This window comes from Ictalurus furcatus, chromosome 3, assembly GCF_023375685.1.
Source record: "Ictalurus furcatus strain D&B chromosome 3, Billie_1.0, whole genome shotgun sequence".
Classification (NCBI taxonomy): domain Eukaryota; kingdom Metazoa; phylum Chordata; class Actinopteri; order Siluriformes; family Ictaluridae; genus Ictalurus; species Ictalurus furcatus.
The window spans coordinates 34,538,770-34,559,233 of NC_071257.1; the positions used below are offsets into that span (position 1 = coordinate 34,538,770).

Below are 20,464 nucleotides of genomic sequence, written 5' to 3' on the forward strand. Positions count from 1 at the left end.
TCGCATATCTCTCAATCAGATCTTAAAAGGTAGTGCGTGTCATCTGAGAACGTTGAGTAAGTCTGTGGACAAACCTAAAGCATCCTCCTCAACTGTTCTGAGGTCAGTTGAGTCCTTGAATGCAAGTAGACTGCAAAGAATTCATCAGGACATTGCTATTTGTTCTTATTGAATTTAGCGACTGAAGATGAGACATGGGAGGATCTTACGAAACCTTCGGAAACGACGGACGTCCAGACCTCAGTGTCCTCACAATTAGGTAGTGCCATGCGCAATGATTATAAAACATGGAGTTCAATTTTCTCAAAGGTTTATGTGATTATATCATATTTCTTCATCATAATCACACGACCGGCTTGAGAGGAATGGGAACGAGAACGGGAAATCCGCCGGTATAAAAAAAAAAAAAAAGCCTTACAAACTTTTAGCTACTGGGATTTTCAATAGACAGAACTGTCCTTAGAGGTTGTGTTACAGCTACAGTGAGAATTCCCATATTGTGGGATGCTATTAGACCACAGGTGATTCAAACATGCAATGAACAGTCGTTTGCCAACAAATAACCAAATCCTACTCTGTTTCCGGGCTTTATTTTAAAAAAGATAATGACATAGACTTTACGCTTTCAAGCTGAGGATTACTTTTACAAATCTGTATTCAAGGTGATTCAAACTGAATGAAAAAAAAAACAAAGAAAAAAACCTTTTCGAGACGTGTTGCGGCCATCAAAATTCAGAATCACCTTATTATTTTTTTTTTTTTTGTAAAATGGTACATTTCCTCAGTTTAAACATTTGATATGCTTTCTATGTTCTATTTTGAATAACATACGAGATTTGCCAATCATTGCATTCTGTTTTTATTTACATTCATTTACATTTTACACAGCGTCCCAACTTTTTTGGAATTGTATTTGTGGTTGGGGTTGTATTTCTTATGATTGAGTTCACCAGAGAGAGAGAGAGAGAGAGAGAGAGGCTGGAGAGGGAATGACTGCTCTAACATAAATGCTAACAGGAACCTGTGGATGATCCGCAATATTAAACATAACCCTAAATGGGTAAAAAGTACCATATATTGTTGTTTAATTGATCAAATATTGTAATGAGGATTGGCACCCTGTCCAGGGTGTACCCCGCCTTGTGCCCCATGCTCCCTGGGATAGGCTCCAGGTTTCCCCGTGACCCTGAAAAGGATTAAGCGGTATAGAAGATGGATGGATGGATGGATGGATATTGTAATGATTGGCAGATTGCTGTGTTATAAGAGGAACAGAACACTTCAGGACATGCTGTTAATGGAAAATAATGAACGTCGGGGTGGTAGAAGTAACTCCGCCTCATCACACCACCCCAACACAATGTTGTATTCATTACCGAACAGCAAATGTTATATGACATAGTTTAAATAGTTTCTTATGTAGTTACAGGATATCAAGGTAGAGGGTTTGGAGGTTAAAGAAACAGGAAGCCTGGCATACCGTAATACACAGGAACAGCATCAGTTGTGATTACGGCTGATTCACTGCACAATCTAATCTAATCTAATCTAATCAGGTGAATAACAACAGGGAGGAAAGTCAAGACATCAATAAAAAACCAAAGCAGTACCATAATAAGACGAGTCAGTGTATCCAACAGGCAAAGTAATTGTGACTGAAGTGCGAGGAGGTTTTGCAAGGATGTAGCGAGACGATGTTTCGGATTTCCTGATACGAAGGAGAGGAAGAAAAAAAAAAAACGCATTCCTGTTTCATGGCTCAAAGTCTTTTCTCTGGCCGAGAGTCAGCGACATACAGGCCAAATACGGAAGTAAAGCCAAGATTTTGGAGTGGTTTTGCGAATATCCACAAGTTCATAAGCCTACGCAGGATGCCTCAGTTCAGTGAGGGAATTCCTTATGACCTCCATCTGAGGGAGGAAAAAAAACCAAAAAACTCGCACCAGTTCCACAGCATATCATCCATCTCCTCGTTACGTTACTCAATCCGAACCTTAGAGCTTAAACACACTGTTTACTGCAATGATTTGCGAAGCTCTAAACTTTTCCATTGCTGAAATCTTTATTGAAACTAGCACGAGGCTGAATATATGACTCATCATGTCAACCAAAATATTTGAAAAACAATGTCATAACAGACATGCTTTAACTGTAAATCCTGCGCTGATATCACCGAGACGCATCGCCAAGCAAACCAAGGGGACGAAGGAGTGTGAAACTCGTTCCCATTTGAAATTTACTCCAGCGTGGAAAGGAGGAAATAGCGCAGCTGGAACTCAGAAGAACGACACAACTGAAAGGAAACTGGCTGAGACTGAAAAGCAAACAAAGAGAAAACAAGGTCACCTTATTACTTCCTTTCACATCGTGACCATGAGTGCGACGGCGCTTTCCATCTGCGCTATAAAAAGCAAACTGCTTTAGCAGATATTCCTCTGTCCAGGACGACAGGAAAATAATCTCTCCAGACCAAGACCTCATAAACGCACTTTATACTATGTGCTCATAATAATAATAATAATAATAATATTATTATTATTGTCAAGTCTATTTACTGAAAAGGTGTTTATATTTTACTATATATTGGTGTACATATCAGAAGAAACATGACAGGTTACTATTGGTACAGCCTGGATATTTATAATAATTTCCACAATATCAGTCCACTATCAAATATCATCATATACAGTGACAGTGCCCACCACTAATATTGACACCCTTGGTAAATATGAGCAAAGAAGGCTGTGAAAAATTATCTTTATTGTTTAACCTTTTGATCTTTTGTTAAAAAAAAAAAAATCAGAAAAATACTCTGCTCTCATTCATGTGAGAAAAATATATTTGAAGTATATTCCCACTGATATTTAACTTTTTTTTTTAGTATACCTGGGTGCCTAGGAACAGGAAATTGTTCAATCATGACTTCCTGTTTCACAGAGGTATAAATATGAGGTAACAGACAGGCCAAATTCCCTTAGTCATTCATAACGATGGGTAAGAGCAAGGAATGTAGCTGTGATGTGCAGCAAAAGGTGGTTGAGCTTCACAAAATGGGGCGTGTCGATAAGAAAATAGCACAAGCATTGAAAATGCCCATTTCCACCATCAGGGCAATAATTAAGAAGTTCCAGTCCACTGGAAATGTTATGAATCGACCTGGAATTGGACGTGTGTCTATATCGTCTCAACGCACTGTGAAGAGGACGGTTCGAGTGGATAAAACATCTCCAAGGATCACAGCTGGAGAACTGCAGAAGTTAGTTGTGTCTTGGGGTCAGAAAGTCTCCAAAACTACAATCTGAAGTCACCGACATCACCACAAGCTGTTTGGAAGAGTTTCAGGAAAAAGCCTCTACTCTCATCCAAAAACAAACTCGAGCGTCTTCAGTTTGCCAGACACTACTGGAACTTCAAATGGGATGGGGTTCTACGGTCAGATGAAACCAAAATAGAGCTTTTTGGTAATAAACACCAGAGGTGGATTTGGTGCACACAGAGAGGTAGCCATATGGAAAAGTACCTCATGCCCACAGTTAAATATGGAGGTGGATCTTTAAAGTTTTGGGGCTGTTTTTCTGAAAGAGGACCTGGACATTTTGTTAGGACACATGGCATCATGGACTCAATATGGATTCAAATGGGCCGTGGTTGGATCTTCCAGCAGGACAATGATCCAAAACATACATCACAATCAACACAGAAATGGTTTACTGACCACAAAATCAAGGTCCTGCCATGACCATCCCAGTCCCCTGACCTGAACCCCATAGAAAACCTGTGGGGTGAACTGAAGAGGAGAGTCCACCAGCGTGGACCTCGAAATGTGAAGGATCTGGAGAGATTCTGTATGGAGGAACGCTCTCAGATCCCTCGCCATGTATTCTCCAACCTCATCAGGCGTTATAGGAGAAGACTCAGAGCTGTTATCTTGGCAAAGGGAGCTAGCACAAAGTATTGACTAAAAGTCCGCCAATAATTGTGGCACACCTATATTTAACAAATATATTTTTTTGATAGACCTGTGTTTTGTTTGCAATTATTTCATATCCATGAGAGCAGAGCATTTCTGTGAATACTCTGAACAAAAGCTCAAAAGGTTGATCAGAGCCTTCTTTGCTCATATTTACCAAGGGTGCCAATATTAGTGGAGGGCACTATAAGATGCAATCATTTTGCTACAAATACAAAGTCCTACAGAAATAAAATGTATACTTATTTCCATCTTTTTCTTGGCATTTTATTTATCATAATTCGTCATAAATCCTTTTCATGTTTTTTGACGTGAATTTTGTGCAAAAACATCACTTCTTTCTGTTTATCTTTTATGTCTTTTTTTTCTTGTCTCTTCCATTATATTCTATAGTTTTATTTCTACTATTTTATTTCAGTTGAACTTTATTTGTATTTTTCATCACGGCCAAAAGCATGAAAAAACATATTTTCGCTAGTACACTCCGACGCTTCTTCACCTCACTTAACGTGTCTTCTACGTGTCCCGCGATCGACTCCGTGAGGAACACTGTAGACAGTCAGGAAGTGAGCATTTGCTGTTGTACAGCAGAAGAACTGTAAAATCGGTGAAATCAGAACACCCAGAATCTGCTCCAAACTTTATTCTGATCCTCTGGAGACGAACAATGTGACTGAAGCTCTAGAGGATGAACACTCGAGCTCTGGAGTAAAAGACATTTCATGCTGTGTTTCGAGTTCCCCTTCATACTGTGACGTCGTCCTGTCGGTGGCCATCGAGATTTCCATTTAAATTTCTGACGAGTTCAAAACTCATGAGCTGTCTTTGGTTGCAATGGTAATAGATCCATTATAGATATAACCCAAGTTATAACTTAATGCAAGTAAAGAATTAGTGAAACAGGCCTGATTGGAGATGGGCTGCAACGCATAATTTATTCTGAAACTCCATGCTTTAAGGCCCGAGCTCCAGCTGCTTGTGCTCTGTGAGATTAGAAATGGCTATTCCAGCCACAGAATTTAGTTAAGGCTTTTGCGGTGCAATAAAATTATTAGCCTGGAATACAGGCTACTATTAGTGATACCACAGGGATATTAATCCCAATGATTTGTAACCCAAACATCTGAATGCCCATTCTCTGTGCCAATAACGCAGTCGTTTAAAACCCTTTAAGAGACGCAAAGTGCTACTTACTGTTGTCTAAGCTTGATATCTTCTACATTGGAATTAGGTTGATTTACAGAGCAATTTTGGACAAAGTCAGTCTTCCAGAAAGAACAGAAGCCAAGAAAAAATAGTGTAGCTTGTGTAGGAATGAATGATTGTTCTCTTGTTCTCAGTTTTTTTTTTTTTTTCCCAATTAGCCCTACACACATCAGAGACACATATACATACATGTATATAGCTAGTAAATAAAGGTTTGTATTGAGCTCTGATTTTTAAAAGAGATATACAGTTCATAGATGAAGGATGTCTGAGATTAACCAATAGATTCTTCCAGAACATTGACACAATCACCACAAAAGCAAGACTAGATTCTGTTTCAGCCAAAATCGAGGAGGAGCAGGACCGTATTCAAACCATATCCGCAGTGTCAGACAGGGTCGGTCTGTTTAGAGCTTTAAAAAACAAACAATAAAACCTCAGACCTCAGAATCTTAAACTGAACCGGAAGTCCACGAAAGCTAAAAGCGGGGTAATACGATGCGTCTTCTTTGCACCTGATAGGAGTCAAGCTGCAGCGTTTTTTGCACTAAAAAATGACTGACTGATCCCAAAAAATACACAATCAGTTCCAACAATCCAGGATTCAATAAAAGCAGTGATGATATTTTGTCAGGAAAGAAATGGTCCGATTCTGGTTAATCGTCCAAGCTGAAAAATGATTTTTGCTTTAAATTGCTGGGTCAAATTTAACCAAGGTGTTAGACATATGAAAGAGAACCCAGTTGAATTCAAAAGATAAATAAAATGACTTCTATTTTGTTTTTGCCAAGTTGAAAATTATGCACTAGTGCATTTCACATGTCCACAATGCACTCACTGAGCTTCTTTAAACGTGCACTGTATCAGATTTAACATAAGTGTAAGTCAACAACATAGAGGTTCGCCTCACACCTCCAGGGTCGGGGGTTCGATTCCCACCGTGGCCCTGTGTGTGTGGAGTTTGCATGTTCTCCCCGTGCTGCGGGGGTTTCCTCCGGGTACTCCGGTTTCCTCCCCCAGTCCAAAGACATGCATGGTAGGCTGATTGGCGTGTCCAAAGTGTCCGTAGTGTATGAATGGGTGTGTGAGTGTGTGTGTGATTGTGCCCTGCGATGGACTGGCCCCCTGTCCAGGGTGTACCCCGCCTCGTGCCCGATGCTCCCTGGGATAGACTCCATGTTCCCCGTGACTCTGAAAAGTATAAGTGGCATAGAAGATGGATGGATGGACGGATGGATATATAATTTCTCCCACTGGAAGCATTTTGTAAGTGAAAGGGGAAAGATCCTAGCATTGAGCCCTGAGGGACTCCAGAGCGAAGTACCATAAAGCAGGATTTCGGGGTTTGCGAGCTAACTTTAGGTTAAACCTAGGCCTATTTGTGCCACCAAGATGGATCTCCTTTTGGGTAGATCACCATGGTAACTTACACAACATGGCTAACCAGCTCTGAGGAAAGTTAAGTTGAAGCTAACCACACTGAGCGGTGGTGGTGTCACTTTTCCTTCAGGATCCCATGGAGCTCAGTGCTCATAATCTGAAAAGATCTCTACAGCATGCTAGTTTTCAGGGATAGACAGAACCCGTAAGGGTTTTTTCTAATTCGCATTTATACAAAAGATTCTCAGACGATGGTATTCTGTACCTGTGTAAGCTTCTTGAGCCTGAAACGGTTTTTACAGAAAAAACGTAACTTGACAGAACCATTAAAAAATGCTTTTGTGGTAACTGATGAAACCCCAAGCATCCGGAGACCAGATAGAAAATTTGATGCACAAGTTGTGTAAGAGCGTCTTATAATTACTATGTCAATAAATTTAAAAAAGGATTCATCATCGGTCTGCTAAATCGGCACGCCTAGCATATGCTCACAGCCTGTTTTGACACTGCGGTGAAAAAGCTGTTTTGCTCTGACATGTTTGCTTACACATTGAGGTTGGCAGCCTGCGGCTTCCTGAGACACAAAAAAGCCACAGTTTAGAAATTACCGAAGACCTTTGCACAAATACTGCTGATGCTGTAAGGCGCCACTCGACCACAAACCAGACTCATGATGCCTAATGGAGGAAGGTAAAGAATCTTTCCAGCAGCATTAGTTAAACTGCTAAATCTCATTAAAGTCCTTCTACCGAAGGCGTGTGAACTCGGCGGCCATCTTGGCTACGCTACAAGTAAGTTGTTCTCGGTCATACAAGAACAGGTTCCCTATCTAATGGAATTGGGAGTGACACACAGACTAGAAATCGATGTTTCAGACAGTTTCAGCTGTTAATATCAGACACAAATAGCATAAATAATGTAATCTTTAGAAAATGTCTTTTGCAGGTTGCTCCATTGTTTGTTTTTTCATAACTAACGGAGCAAAGTACACTATATCGTCAGTGTATAAATCTGATAGGTCAGGTGTGTTCTGCTAACATTTTAACCAACAAGGTGATTGGCTTTTTACTGAAGTGAAGGGGCGGGACTTATGTAACATAGCCGTCGTATTGAGCGTGACTTTCTGCTCCGTTGATATTTTAAGCAGTGAGCTGTTATTACTCAAAATGTTTCAAAATGGTTTATTATGTGATATTTAGCTTCAAGTTTTTATCACATTTTTGATGGTTTTAAAAAAAAAGTCACAACATGACTCGTTTGAGCGCTCCAAACGCTCTCGGAACGGTTCAGCACACGCTGAACAAACCACGTGATCTCAGACCCTCCTAAAAGGACCCAAAAGTGACCCACATCCGGAGATGGTCCGAATACGGCTCGTATGTGGGTCCGTTTGTGGTTCGATTTCTTCGCGATATGTGAAAGCATTGAGGTCCCGGTCCGCTTCGTGTCTCGTCTCGTTTCGACATGTGTACCTGGAGGCTTGCCGTACCCGCATGCGTGTTCCGTCACGGCTGAAAACAACACGAAACTTTTCACCGTGTCAGGACGCGGGGTCGTTTGTGGTCTCCGGAGGAAAGCTGCGCCCTTCTTGAAATTTGGACAGACGACTGTATTAAACGCCAACTATCCTCAACGTAAAAGTGTTTCTTTTGTTTTCTCGAAAAATGAAGGAAAGAGATTATAACAGAACAGCGCTACAATGCCGGGTAAAAGCGAATAAAAACTACGACAGAAGTACACGAGCACCCGTGACAGTATGCGTCGAAGTGGAGATTGCGCTGAAATGAAGGGTTCCTGTCTCTTCTACGACGGTTTGGATGAAATTTTGGGTGCAAGCTGGGGTCTGAGTTCTTATGAAGTTATGGCGTGAACAAGAAAGGCTCCGAGATCATTTCATTGCTGAAGAAGACCAAAAAAACAACAAAAGAAACTGAAAGGAGCTCTATCCGACAGTGAACTGAAGAGGGAATCACGGCTGGGTCATTTCACCAGACAACAATTCAAAACACATGCGACTGAAGAAGAGGAACTAGAATTTTTAGAGCATTTGAGTGAGTACTTCTTCAATAAGAGGATATCACGCAATGTCTGAAATCCTTATCACGAGTACAACCTTTTTTTGGAAGCTAAGAACCCTTAATGAACCTCTAAAGAACAGTTAAAGAGTGTAGGTTGGAGAAAATGGTGGATGTGGAGCAATCAAATAACCATAAATAACTTCATCCAGTGGAATGGGACCACCATAGGACCACCACTGATGGGCTTTATGTTGGTTTGATATCATTCTACACAATCACTAGGGCTTCGTAAGCTGCTGTTTCTCAGAACATGTTCAAATATACGGAATATTTAGTTGACTAAAGTAATAATTCAACCCAATCCAGTGTAGCAATACTGCCATCATGTCCTGTCAGCAAAGTATGGTACACGCTGTATCCTACACCCTCTGTTAAGTATTGTGACATATTTTTGCCACGAGTTTGAACTGTACAGATGATGTCGCAACCGCTAAAGACAGACCGCCGTGAAGAAACCATGTCAGAGAGGAAGCTGCGATTTTAAATGGGTTTTATCCGACACAGGAAGCAATGCAGATTTGAAATTCTTCTTGCTCTGGAAGTCTCAGCTTCCCGGTAGGCAACGTGTTCGAGCGATCTGTAAAGAAAAGCAGCACTGCACTTTATCAAGCTCCAGCCGAAAACAATGTTGGCGAAAAGGTCAGAGTTCAGACAGACTGACGTTTTAAACGGAGTGATGACCCTGACTGTAGCCTTCGCCGTAAGAGAACACAAAGTGTGTAACGGATAGCGTGAAGGCCACCAGCACTGAGGATTATCTCTCAAAGTCAAAGAGCAGAATAACCTTCAGATATTTGCGGTATTATAAATCAGTGAATCATTATCTTTTGATATCTGGATTAGTTCGAAAAATATTTAGTGCAAGGTTGTGAGTCCTACTATTGGGGGATCTTGAGGCGCTCGGTGGGCGTGATGTTTGCTTCTCTAGGTTTGCACTCGTTCTAGGCTAATCTAGCTAACAATTAATAGAAGTTTCCATCCATCCATCTTCTATACCGCTTTATCCTTTTCAGTGTCACGGGGAACCTGGAGCCCATCCCAGGGAGCATCGGGCACAAGGCGGGGTTCACCGTGGACAGGGTGCCAATCCATCGCACAATCACATACACACTCACACACCCATTCATACACTGCGGACACTTTAGTCACGCCAATCAGAATACCGTGCATGTCTTTGGACTGGGGGAGGTAACCGGAGTACCCGGAGGAAACCCCCGCAGCACGGGGAGAACATGCAAACTCCGCACGCACACGGCCCCGGTGGGAATCGAACCCCCGACCCTGGAGGTGTGAGGCGAACGTGCTAACCACTAAGCCACCGTATATAAATTGTATATATTTAAGCTGAGATCGTTTGTCGATTTTTCAATAAGTTGAATCAGTGTCTTTAGGTGAACGGGTCACAAGGATTTATTCACTCTACGTTAATGTAGAGCAACTTCTGACCAATCAGGATGGAGCATTCAACAGCATGGTGGTATGAAATGAAAATGAAGGGCTTGTCTTTATTCTAATTAGTCAGTGTGACTAAACGTTCAACTATAAAATAGCGAGACTTCTAAATGATAAGTTAAATGGATATTTTGGCGGTGGTGGTGGTGGTAGTGGTGGGGGGGACGGGGGGACGGGGGGTGTTTGGATTTGAGGTATGTTTAAGGTTTGATTGAAAATGTCATTTTTGATTGAGACACAATTGCTTAACTTGCTAGCCTCGAGAAGAGACAATATCAGACGGGAAACTGTGACGCGGTTTTATCTTACACAGGAAGTAATGAGGCTTTCTGCTTCCCTTTTCTGTGTAATCCAAGTTCAGTGCTATGGAAAAGATTTCCAAATGAAATACAGCTCCGTTATCGGCTACGAAAACTAAGACTTCTGACAGTAAGCAAAAAAAAAAAAAAAGACGTCTTGGCTGACTGGCTACATTTTTGGCAAGTCGGAAATTTGTTGCGTTGGAGTCTGCCTCACTGCCTAAAAGTGCCTTTCATATCGATAAAACATCAAATGTGACGTGAACGTATAACTGTATTATAGCTCTAGGGTTTAACGTGAATCGAGGTCCGTGCCACGGCCCGTACATGTGGCTTGTATTTCCTCTACAGTCTTCACTTCCTTTTGCTAAATATTGCATTCATTTTTGAAGGCTGTAAAGTTGTTACAGTGCTGCACAGCTAAGAGTAAAGTGCCATGTTAATGAGCTGTATGCACGTAATGAGGTGCAGGCCTTCGTTACAGTGTCATAAACACAGGACATATGCGGCACAAGACGTGGGCTTCCCTGAAATTTAGAAACAACAAAATAAAGAAACGTGAAACTCGAATATTAATTAACGGTATTGTGGGTCTAAATCAAACGTCATAGTCTTGGCTCAGTTGAGATAAAATAATAACGATAAAAAAAAAAAAATTCTGAAATTAAGTTCTATACACTAGAAGCTTCCACAGAGGTTTCAAGCATCAGTATTGCGATCAGACATCTGTCAGACATGCTAATGTTGCAAACGCTAAAACAAATACGATAACATGTAAACACCGACAGCCTGTAGGTCGGCCGGACAATTTTACTCCCGCAAAACCTCACATACTTTTCAAACGTTTCACTGAACATCTTCACTCTTTTATCATCAACGTTCATTTTTATTAAAGTGCATTGTGTCAAAAATACCGCCGCGTGCTCTTATTTACATTTCAGCGCTACTGAATTCTGATTGGTCAGAAGGTGTTGACTCGATTCATTCAGTTTCTATAGTAACAGCTCATTCACATGGACGTCTACTGTATGTTGGACACTCCATATAAACGGATTTTAAAAAAAAAATGTAATAAAAATTTCGTTGATATTGGTGACGTTTGCTGTAAAGAGATGTCTCGAGTGTCAGTACTTTGTAACCAGCAGTATGTTTTCTGCCACTAGTCAGAGGGGTGACATGACATGCAAGAGGGAGGCTGAAAAGGGTCATAAAAACGGTCACGTGGACTGAAAATCGGATTGCCGAAATTAACTTCATCTGTATGGGACTTGATAACATACTGAATATTACGGTTTATCCATTAGTCTAATTGTAATATGCACATTTATTCATGTATTTACGGTAGGTGTGCTACTTCAGCAGTTACAGTAGTTTGATGCTATGAGATTACTGGTGAGAACTGGAATTATTGTAGCATCAAACAAAAGCTAATAATACAGATATTGTCCAGACCTGATGGAGGGATTAGGTCCAGGACTGGAGCAAAGAATCAGCTTTTGAAGCAACACAGCAGTGAAATACCAAGCAAGACCAACGAGGCGAAAAACAAAACTAGACTAAGCGCCAGAATGTAAAGCAACGAAAAAAGGAAAAATGTGTTGTATATTAATGAAACAATGAGCCGACATTGATTTCTTTCTCCAAACAGTCGTCCAAAAAAGTGCAAAGTACGATCAAATACTTCATCCAAAGTAAAAAAAAAAAAAAAAAAAAAAATATCTGGCCAAACTTCTCTTGAACGTGTCTGGCACAATACAAGAACCTCTAGGTTTCTTAACCTTTAAACGTGATATTCCTGTGGGGAAGCGAGAAAGAAAGCTCAGTTCTACACAACACCTTCACTTAAGCAAGGAGGTTTTCTTTCCCTTGTCAGCTCTGCCAAAGAAACCCAGCAATAGAGCCAGATAATAGAGCTGGAGTTTAGCCAAACCTGCTTCTGCTAGGATTACACACTACACAGTGACAAAGTCAGACATCAGAGCTGGGAAATTAAACTCTCCAGATGGTGTGAAAGTGGGGGGAAAAAAAGAAGAAAGAAAGAAAAAAAAAAAAAACCCACACCGGTCTTTTACAGTTAACGAGTGCAAGTATAATTCAATTTGCTCTTTTTATTGCTCCCATTTTACAGGCAAGCGATGTGCTTGGAAAGGAAATATTAACATATTCAGCGAGGCCGTAGTGTTTCATACTGTACCGTCACGGTGATAAATTATGCAGCGATACTATATACATTAAGAGATAACAGATATTAATGTGTTTATTAACAAACTGGGGTCGACTAAACATCTGCAGCGATCACGAACAAATTTGGTCGGATTAACAAGTCGGAACCGTGTAATTTCCAGGTCATGAACATTAGAGAGAGTAGAGAGACTTTAAAGTTAGACGGCTTGACGGGATGTACACGTTTAGTATTGACGTACAAACAGTCATATGAAAGTTTCGTCATCAGTCATGATTAAGAGCCGTTTCTGGTCTATTCTGTACGAGCGCTAACCCCAAAATCTCGCTCTAATCTTTACCAATCTAAACTTTACGCACCAGTTGGCTCGCGCGAGTCATAAGACTTTGCTCAACTCCGGCAGTGCAACGTCAACAATTCTACGGAGAAATAGATAATTACTACATCCTTGGAATTCATCAAGATCATGAGAAGAAAAAAAAAAAAGAAAAAAAACTTGACTTTTTTTCACTGCCAGTCTGACTGCAGTTTTTGCCGCCAACAGCAGAAGACCTTTCACAACTGTTACACATAAAAATCGCTCATAGACGCAATACCCTTGGAAATACCACACTGTTGCCCAATCCTGAAGGACAGCAGAAGCATGGAGTCCCAGTGGAGCTCAAGGCCTCACGCTCAGTGACGTGAAAGTGCAGAACGATGGCTCCGATAGGACGGCTGGATATCACAACGTAGATAAAAATATAATCCCTTCCACCTGTGTGAAACCCGTCGCTCTACCAGGGTGGTGTATAGACACGTGCGTCTCTGAGTCTACAAACACGCACATACACACAGGAGAGGACGGGGATCCCAGAGGAATTCCCGTCACAGCCCCAAGCTGTAGAGCCCCTTTTTTTTATTTTTTTTTTAAACATGAGAGGCATTTCGAGGTAACGAGGTTTCTCCCTTCATGGCTGGACAATTTTAATGCACATTTAAGCCTTAAAACCGATACTATGCAAGTTGTTATACAAAAAAAAAGCATGAATATCACTTTTACAGAGGTGCTTACACTGCTAACGAGAAATTCCAGCGAGAAAAAACTACAAATTTTACCCCAAAAGCTGTATCGTATCTTGGACAAATAGCTATTCAAGCAAAAGTAACCACTAACAGAAGCAAATGTGCATTTCCACGTCACAGGTCCTTTCCCCTTCGGTGTATTATCTTTTCCGCAAGAGTTATTTTATGTTTTATTAGCAATTTACTCACTGAAAAATTCTACGTTTTCAGGTGTCTCCCATACTGCTGTAGCAAGAGATCAAAAATCAGAAATGCTACGGTTGACACACAGATGTTGACCTTGAAGTTAACCTTGAAATTCCGAGCTGTGGAGAACATTTTTGGCTCTAGATTGCTCGGGTCTTGATTCAAATCAAATCTTATCAAAGTTAAACTGTTAAAACTTGTTAATGTAGTGGACTAGTGAAATGGCTACCCAGGGGCCCTCAAAGACCTGGGACAATTTTGAAAAGATGAAACCTACCCTGAACCTCCCAGAAGGTTCTGCTACTACAAAATGAAACCTAACTGCGTCTAACATTGGCGTTTTACGTTACTCCTGCATAGTTCTTGGCAAAAAGTGCTGGAAGAGAAGATTCTTTGCAAGCATTTAGCAAGACAATATAGTCAGAGGATTAGGACGAGAGACATGACATCCAGGCGGATGTGTTGTTTCTAAAGCTAGTAACCAACAAGCAGAGGAACCTGTTGCTGTCCCAGGTCCAGAGGTATCGTAAAGGGAACACAAGCAAAGAAGGAATGTCTAGAAGACGAGAAATTGTCCAGGGAGGTTTGGGCTACAGTGAAATACTCTATACAAGTGTAGGAGGAACTACAGTTTGGACAGACAGCTCCATGATGGTCTTTTTTTTGACAAACCTTTTTTTTCTGATTTGATCTGCAAACCAGAATCGGAAAGTTAGAACCTGCCGAACAATCCAAAGCAAGCAGGCAAAGTGTGGAGGAACCGTGGTGTCAAGGTCGTGGTGAATCCGGAGTCTATCCCGGGAACAACGGGCATGAAGCGGTTATCCACCATGGATGGAACACCAATCCATCTCAGGGTACCATACACACATGATCACACACTCATTCACACCTAGGGGCAATTTAGACAATGAAGAACAGGGAGGAAACCCACATGGACATGCTGAGAACATGAGAAACTCCATACATTCAGTAATCCAAGCTCAAGATCAAACCGTGGCGCTGTAAGACAGCAACGCCATGTCACCCCAAGTGGGGTCTCCGTTTTTCCCAAATAACTTCCTGCTCGAAGATATTAGGATTAAGTCTTGATTTTTATCAAGTGATAACAAACATGAGAAATTTCACAGCACAGAAATTGAGTTTCAGAACGTCTTTGGACTCAACCAAGACCAATTCCATTACAATAATGAGTAGGACAGGAAAGAGAGAGGTCATACAAGACCAGTGGTGACTTAATAATTATAATAACCAACACATTACGGAAGTTCAACAGGAATTTTCTCAGATCCATTGCTAACCTTTTCAACAAGCTGCCCACAATTTATCCATCACTCTGAGGACAATCAGCCCGCATGGTACAGCTGTTGAGAACCGAGAAGCGGCTTCTCATCGGCATAGCGAGTCATATTCGTATCCGAACTTTTGAGCGAGTGAGAAATACGGTCAAACCAGCGACGAGTGATGCCTAGTGAGACCTAACACAGTTGTTGATCCTTCCCTCGGCTTTCACGGCCACATGTGCAATTATAGAACGATTCCTCACCTCCGTGGCACAAGCACAAGACAAATAGGCCACATATGGATTTCAAATAAACCATTAGCAAACAGCAATCCCTTTTATTTTCGTTCAATTTCGCTCCCATACTCCTTGGATTCCAGCTAAATGATTCTTAATAAGCTTTGAATTTTACACCTACTCCAGGGAAGTTAAGAAAACAAATGAGTACGGGTCTAATTTTGGCCAATCATGATCACCCTGGAAGCACACATTACTTATGGACATATGGGAAAGGATTCAAGTTGTTGTCAAATCTATATATTATATTTATTTATATATTTATTTATGTATTTAACATGGGCATATGGGATCATTTACACGCTTCACACCAAAAAGTATTGTTGTGTTTTGGGTTTAAAAATGAGATATTTAGCAACATCAGACGATATGCGCTGTCAGGAAAAAAAAAAGGGTAGTGAACTGTACTCTTCCTTGTTGCTGAACTGGTACAGTAGAGTTTGTAAGAGAATTCCTTTCAACTCCAAAATCAGACTTACAACAATATAATAAGAAACCTCCTGATTATATATTTGTCACCAATTTCACTGATCTCACTTTATTACAAATCACTTGCAACTATTATCACTTTAAATATTTATTTTATAATAATAATAATAATAATAATAATAATAATAATAATATTTTACTTATTATGTTGTTTACTCACTTTACTTGCTGTCTGATAGTATATGTCTTTGTAATTTGATCTGACGACATCATTTTCACAGAGATAAATAAATTACTCTATCTATCTATCTAAAAATTAACAAATAAATCCACAAATCCACCAGTGGCCAGTTGAACACAGCCAGTTAGGTGTTCTCCATGGTCAAATGGCCACGTGTTTGAGATTATCTGTCATTTTGTATAATCTGCATCTCTCTCTCTCTCTCTCTCTCTCTCTCACACACACACACACACACACACACACACACACACACTTGGTGCCCCAGTAACACCTGCCCCAGACTCCACTCCTTCATTCCTCTGCTTCATTCACTCCCTCTCTAATCTCTCATCCATGCTTCCTCGCACCATTGCATGTTCTCACACTAATTCCACCCCTCCGGGTGTGTTAAGAACCTCCAGTTCTGAAAAAAGCCCAGGCCAATCTGAAGAACACCATGTGAAGAACATTCTCGGTCAGACTTTCTGATCACAGAGCACTTAATACTGAGATGACCAGCAATGACATTACTACGATGGGACTGAAGTTCTTAAACCGCGGACACTACTTCTGCACATGCACTTTGATGTTTTGTTGTTGTTGTTGTTTTCTTTTCAGTATCACATCATGCTTTCTTTCTCGTGCTTACCATGCCATCATCTCCTTCCTCCTGCTCATAATCGTAGTACTCGTGGCTTGATTGGAAAGCGAGGTTCGCGTAGAGCAGCGCCGAAAATGCAAACCACACTGATATTCCAAGAAAGTGCATCTTAAAAGGGGGTAAATCTCAAATCCCACAAATATCCGATCTGATCTGATCTGATCTGAAGCTCCTGTCCGTGTCTCTCACTCTCTCTCTCTCTCTCTCTCCCTGTGTCTCTCTGGTTTCTTGGATGATCAGTAGATCAGCTTTCAGAGAAGTGCATGAAAGTAATCCGAATGTGTCTTTTCACACAGACCTCGAGGACATATTTGGATGGTGATGATGTTTCTGCTGATGATGTTGATGATGATGATGATGATGATGGTGGTGGTTGTGGTGATGATGCGTAAAATGTCCCTTTGCACCAGCAGCGTTGCCCGGTTTCTCCCCGCGCGCTCGGCTTTATGATGAAGCTCCGTCTCCGCGTCTCAGTGCGCGCATGGGCATCGCGTTTAACGCGCCGGGGTTTCTTTCTTTTTCTTTCCCCTTCCTCTTTCCTCTTTCCACGGTGTCCTCTCCCGGTTCCGCGCCTGCTGCTCGTCTTTCGTTCTCTCCCTCTTTTTCCCCTTCTGCTCTTCCCTCCTTCTTTCCCTCGACTGATGCACTGCACGGCGTTTCACGAAGAGAAATAGGAGCCGAGGCACGCGCCCCCCTCCCACCCCGCCTCCTGTGCGCGCGACCACCCACCAACTTTTATAGACTTGTTTATATACTACACCATCACTATATACATCTGTACATCTACGTGTCTATGTATCTATAGATCTATATAATGCACATCTGGGTATAGATCTATAGAATGCACATCTGGGTATAGATCTATAGAATGCACATCTGGGTAAATCGGACAGTTAAACATGAGGAGTGAAAGTCAAGAAACACCACGGCTGACTCTTTTTTTGTTTGTTTTTGTTTTGTTTGTTTTTTTAAAGGAGAAAACAACTAATGCAGGCTCAAAAAGTCGCTAGAATGAGTGACGTCACGTGCAAATTTGCATATTAATCGAAATGTCCTGCTAATTTGCATATTAATCGAAATGTCCTGATGATTTGCATATCAAAACGTGGCATGGAGGAACGCGTTTCTAAAGACACGTCTTCTTCGCAGAACAGAACAGTACAGATTATATACAGAATAGTACAGAATATTCTACTCTTTTCTGGGCAAATTCTACTCTATTCTATTCTAATCTCTTCCAGTTAAAAAGGATTCAATTATATATATATTCAATTGAAACTCTATTCTATTCTATTGAAAAACCTCGTTCTGTTTCATTGCTTTCTATTCTGATGAAGGTATTTTGTTCTGATAAAGTTCTATCCCGTTCTACTCTTCTCAAACAATTTCAGGATCTGTTCTGTTCTGAGGAATTCTATTGTGATAAAACTCCATTGTGTTCTGATAACAGTGTATACAATTCTATTCTAATAAAAACACCATTCTATTCTATTCTTGTTCTATTTTATTCGTGCAAAACTCACATTCTATTTTTCTCCTGCATTCTATTGTAATAAAATTCTTCTATGGTATTTTGATCAATCATATTCAGTATTCATATTTGATGCATATTTATGTTCCAAAGGATATTCCCTTGGGAACATCGGGAACACAGTCGTCAGTGGTCAGTGATTGGCCATTGGGAACAGAGGTGGTCAGTGATTGGCCGTTGGGAACAGTGGTGGTCAGTGATTGGTTGGTGGGAACAGCGGTGGTCAGTGATTGGTCGTTTGAACAGCGGTGGTCAGTGATTGGTTGGTGGGAACAGCGGTGGTCAGTGATTGGTCGTTGGGAACAGCGGTGGTCAGTGATTGGTTATTGGGAACAGCGGTGGTCAGTGATTGGTTGTTGGGAACAGATCTGGTCAGTGATTGGTTGTTGGGACCAGTAGTGGTCAGTGATTGGTTGTTGGGAACAGCGGTGGTCAGTGATTGGTTGTTGGGAACAGCGGTGGTCAGTGATTAGCCATCGGGAACAGTAGTGATTGGCACTGTAAGTTGGCCACAATAAACGTCCTACAATCAATTTAGAGAGGAAAAATGAAGGAATGTAACAGATGCATGAATGGATACATGAAACACCCACTTTGTTTCAAGCATGATTATATGGAAGATGGGGTTGGAGAAGGAAAGCATCTAATTAAAACATTTGTACCCGAGTACAATTCAAATTCAAACACCTTAGTAAAGTACTGACCTTCAAATACAAAGTAAGTATAAAATCCATCAAGCTCCTCAGTAAGTACACTAGAGCTCCTCTGAAAACGTCCTACCATACACACTGACAACAGGAGTGTGTGATGTGTGCCTGGTGTGGAGATGTGCTCTCAGATTAGTGGCTAAATAATTGGCTTGGAGCGTTGTTTTCCAACAGAAGAGCTCTCAGCACTCAGAGCTCGGCTCTCATCATTCAGAGGAATGCAGCTGAGGGATTTTTCAACACGCTCGTTCTCTAACAGCCGTTTCAGGCTCTTAGTTCTGTGATTAATGTGACAACTGGCATGAGTACGAGTCCAGCCATGAAGTGCCAACCTCTTTCTACTCGGATTAATCGCCTAATTGGGCAGGAGAGCTACTGGCCAATTCACCTGCTCCCTCTTCTTCTACACACAGTGATCTCTCAAAACGGCACTAAGAAGGTTGCACAAGTCAACGAACATCAATTATTTATTTATTTATTTTACAGCATGTGGCTTTCTAGTCAGTAGGGTAAACAAATTTAAATGAAAGGTGGAAACAACACTGATTCTAACTTATCCTTTCTAACTGCAACTTCCAGATCAAATGAATTTTATCCACTTAATATATATCATATCACCATACACGTCACAGACTCTATGCGTCACAATGTATAGGTTTGCAAACAAACTGCCAGTAAAACAGTCGTGCTGCATTTGATGGATTTGATAGTATATAATATATTTATTTGTAAATAAATAAAAATAACACCCAAATGAAGGGGGTAAAAATGAAAACAGCATTTTTACAATTTTAAAGCTTCAGGATCAAAAAACAAACAAACAAACAAAAAAACAGCTGCATCAAATGTAATAATTGTTTGTAAAAAAAATAAAATAAATAATAATAAAAAAAAGTATGTTAAAAAAGAATAATGAAGATATTCTGAAAAATATACGGTAAAATGCATCATGATATGGATATTATAGTATCATAACTGGCCAGCCCTAATGCAACTAGTATATTTATTGATTGATGCTTGTTTAATTCATTAATTGGTTGATTAATCAATGAGTTAATTAATTCATTTGCTTGTTTGTTTGCATTCAGCAAATTTTTATTATTATTATTATTATTATTATTATTGTTAGCATTATTGTTGTTGTTGTTGTTATTGCTATTATTGTTGTTATTATTATTACTCACACCTGGGCCAATTTAACGTCACTGTCATATATTAAATATATGACATGAAATATAAGAACAACGGCAGCTCAGTGGTTAATTAAGGTTATGAGTTTAATCCCAGGCCTGACAGAGAGCCGCTAGTTGGACCCTCAACACTCAACTGCATCGCTTTTTAAACTTGGAGCAGATTCTGCCTCACTTGTAGGTCACTTGGACTGCTGTGCTCAGTCTGCCATTGTGACTGCACTAAGTAGCTCAGGAAGGAGGAGTTGAAGTGAAGGGTCAGTACCGCTTTGACAATTTCGCCCAATTTACACCGAGTGTGTTGTTAGTGTGGTTACTCAGAGCCTGGC

General features: G+C 40.7%; 1 protein-coding gene across 1 annotated transcript in view; it reads right to left on the reverse strand.

Annotated features, from left to right (window-relative positions):
• The window catches only part of vegfc (vascular endothelial growth factor c), a 59,304-nt gene extending 41,933 nt beyond the window's left edge, over positions 1-17,371 (reverse strand). The window contains exon 1 of the mRNA XM_053622136.1: positions 16,696-17,371. Coding sequence (XP_053478111.1) covers positions 16,696-16,815 — 120 coding nt within the window. The 5' untranslated portion in view covers positions 16,816-17,371. The remainder of the gene's footprint in view (positions 1-16,695) is intronic.
• Positions 17,372-20,464: the final 3,093 nt, after the last annotated feature.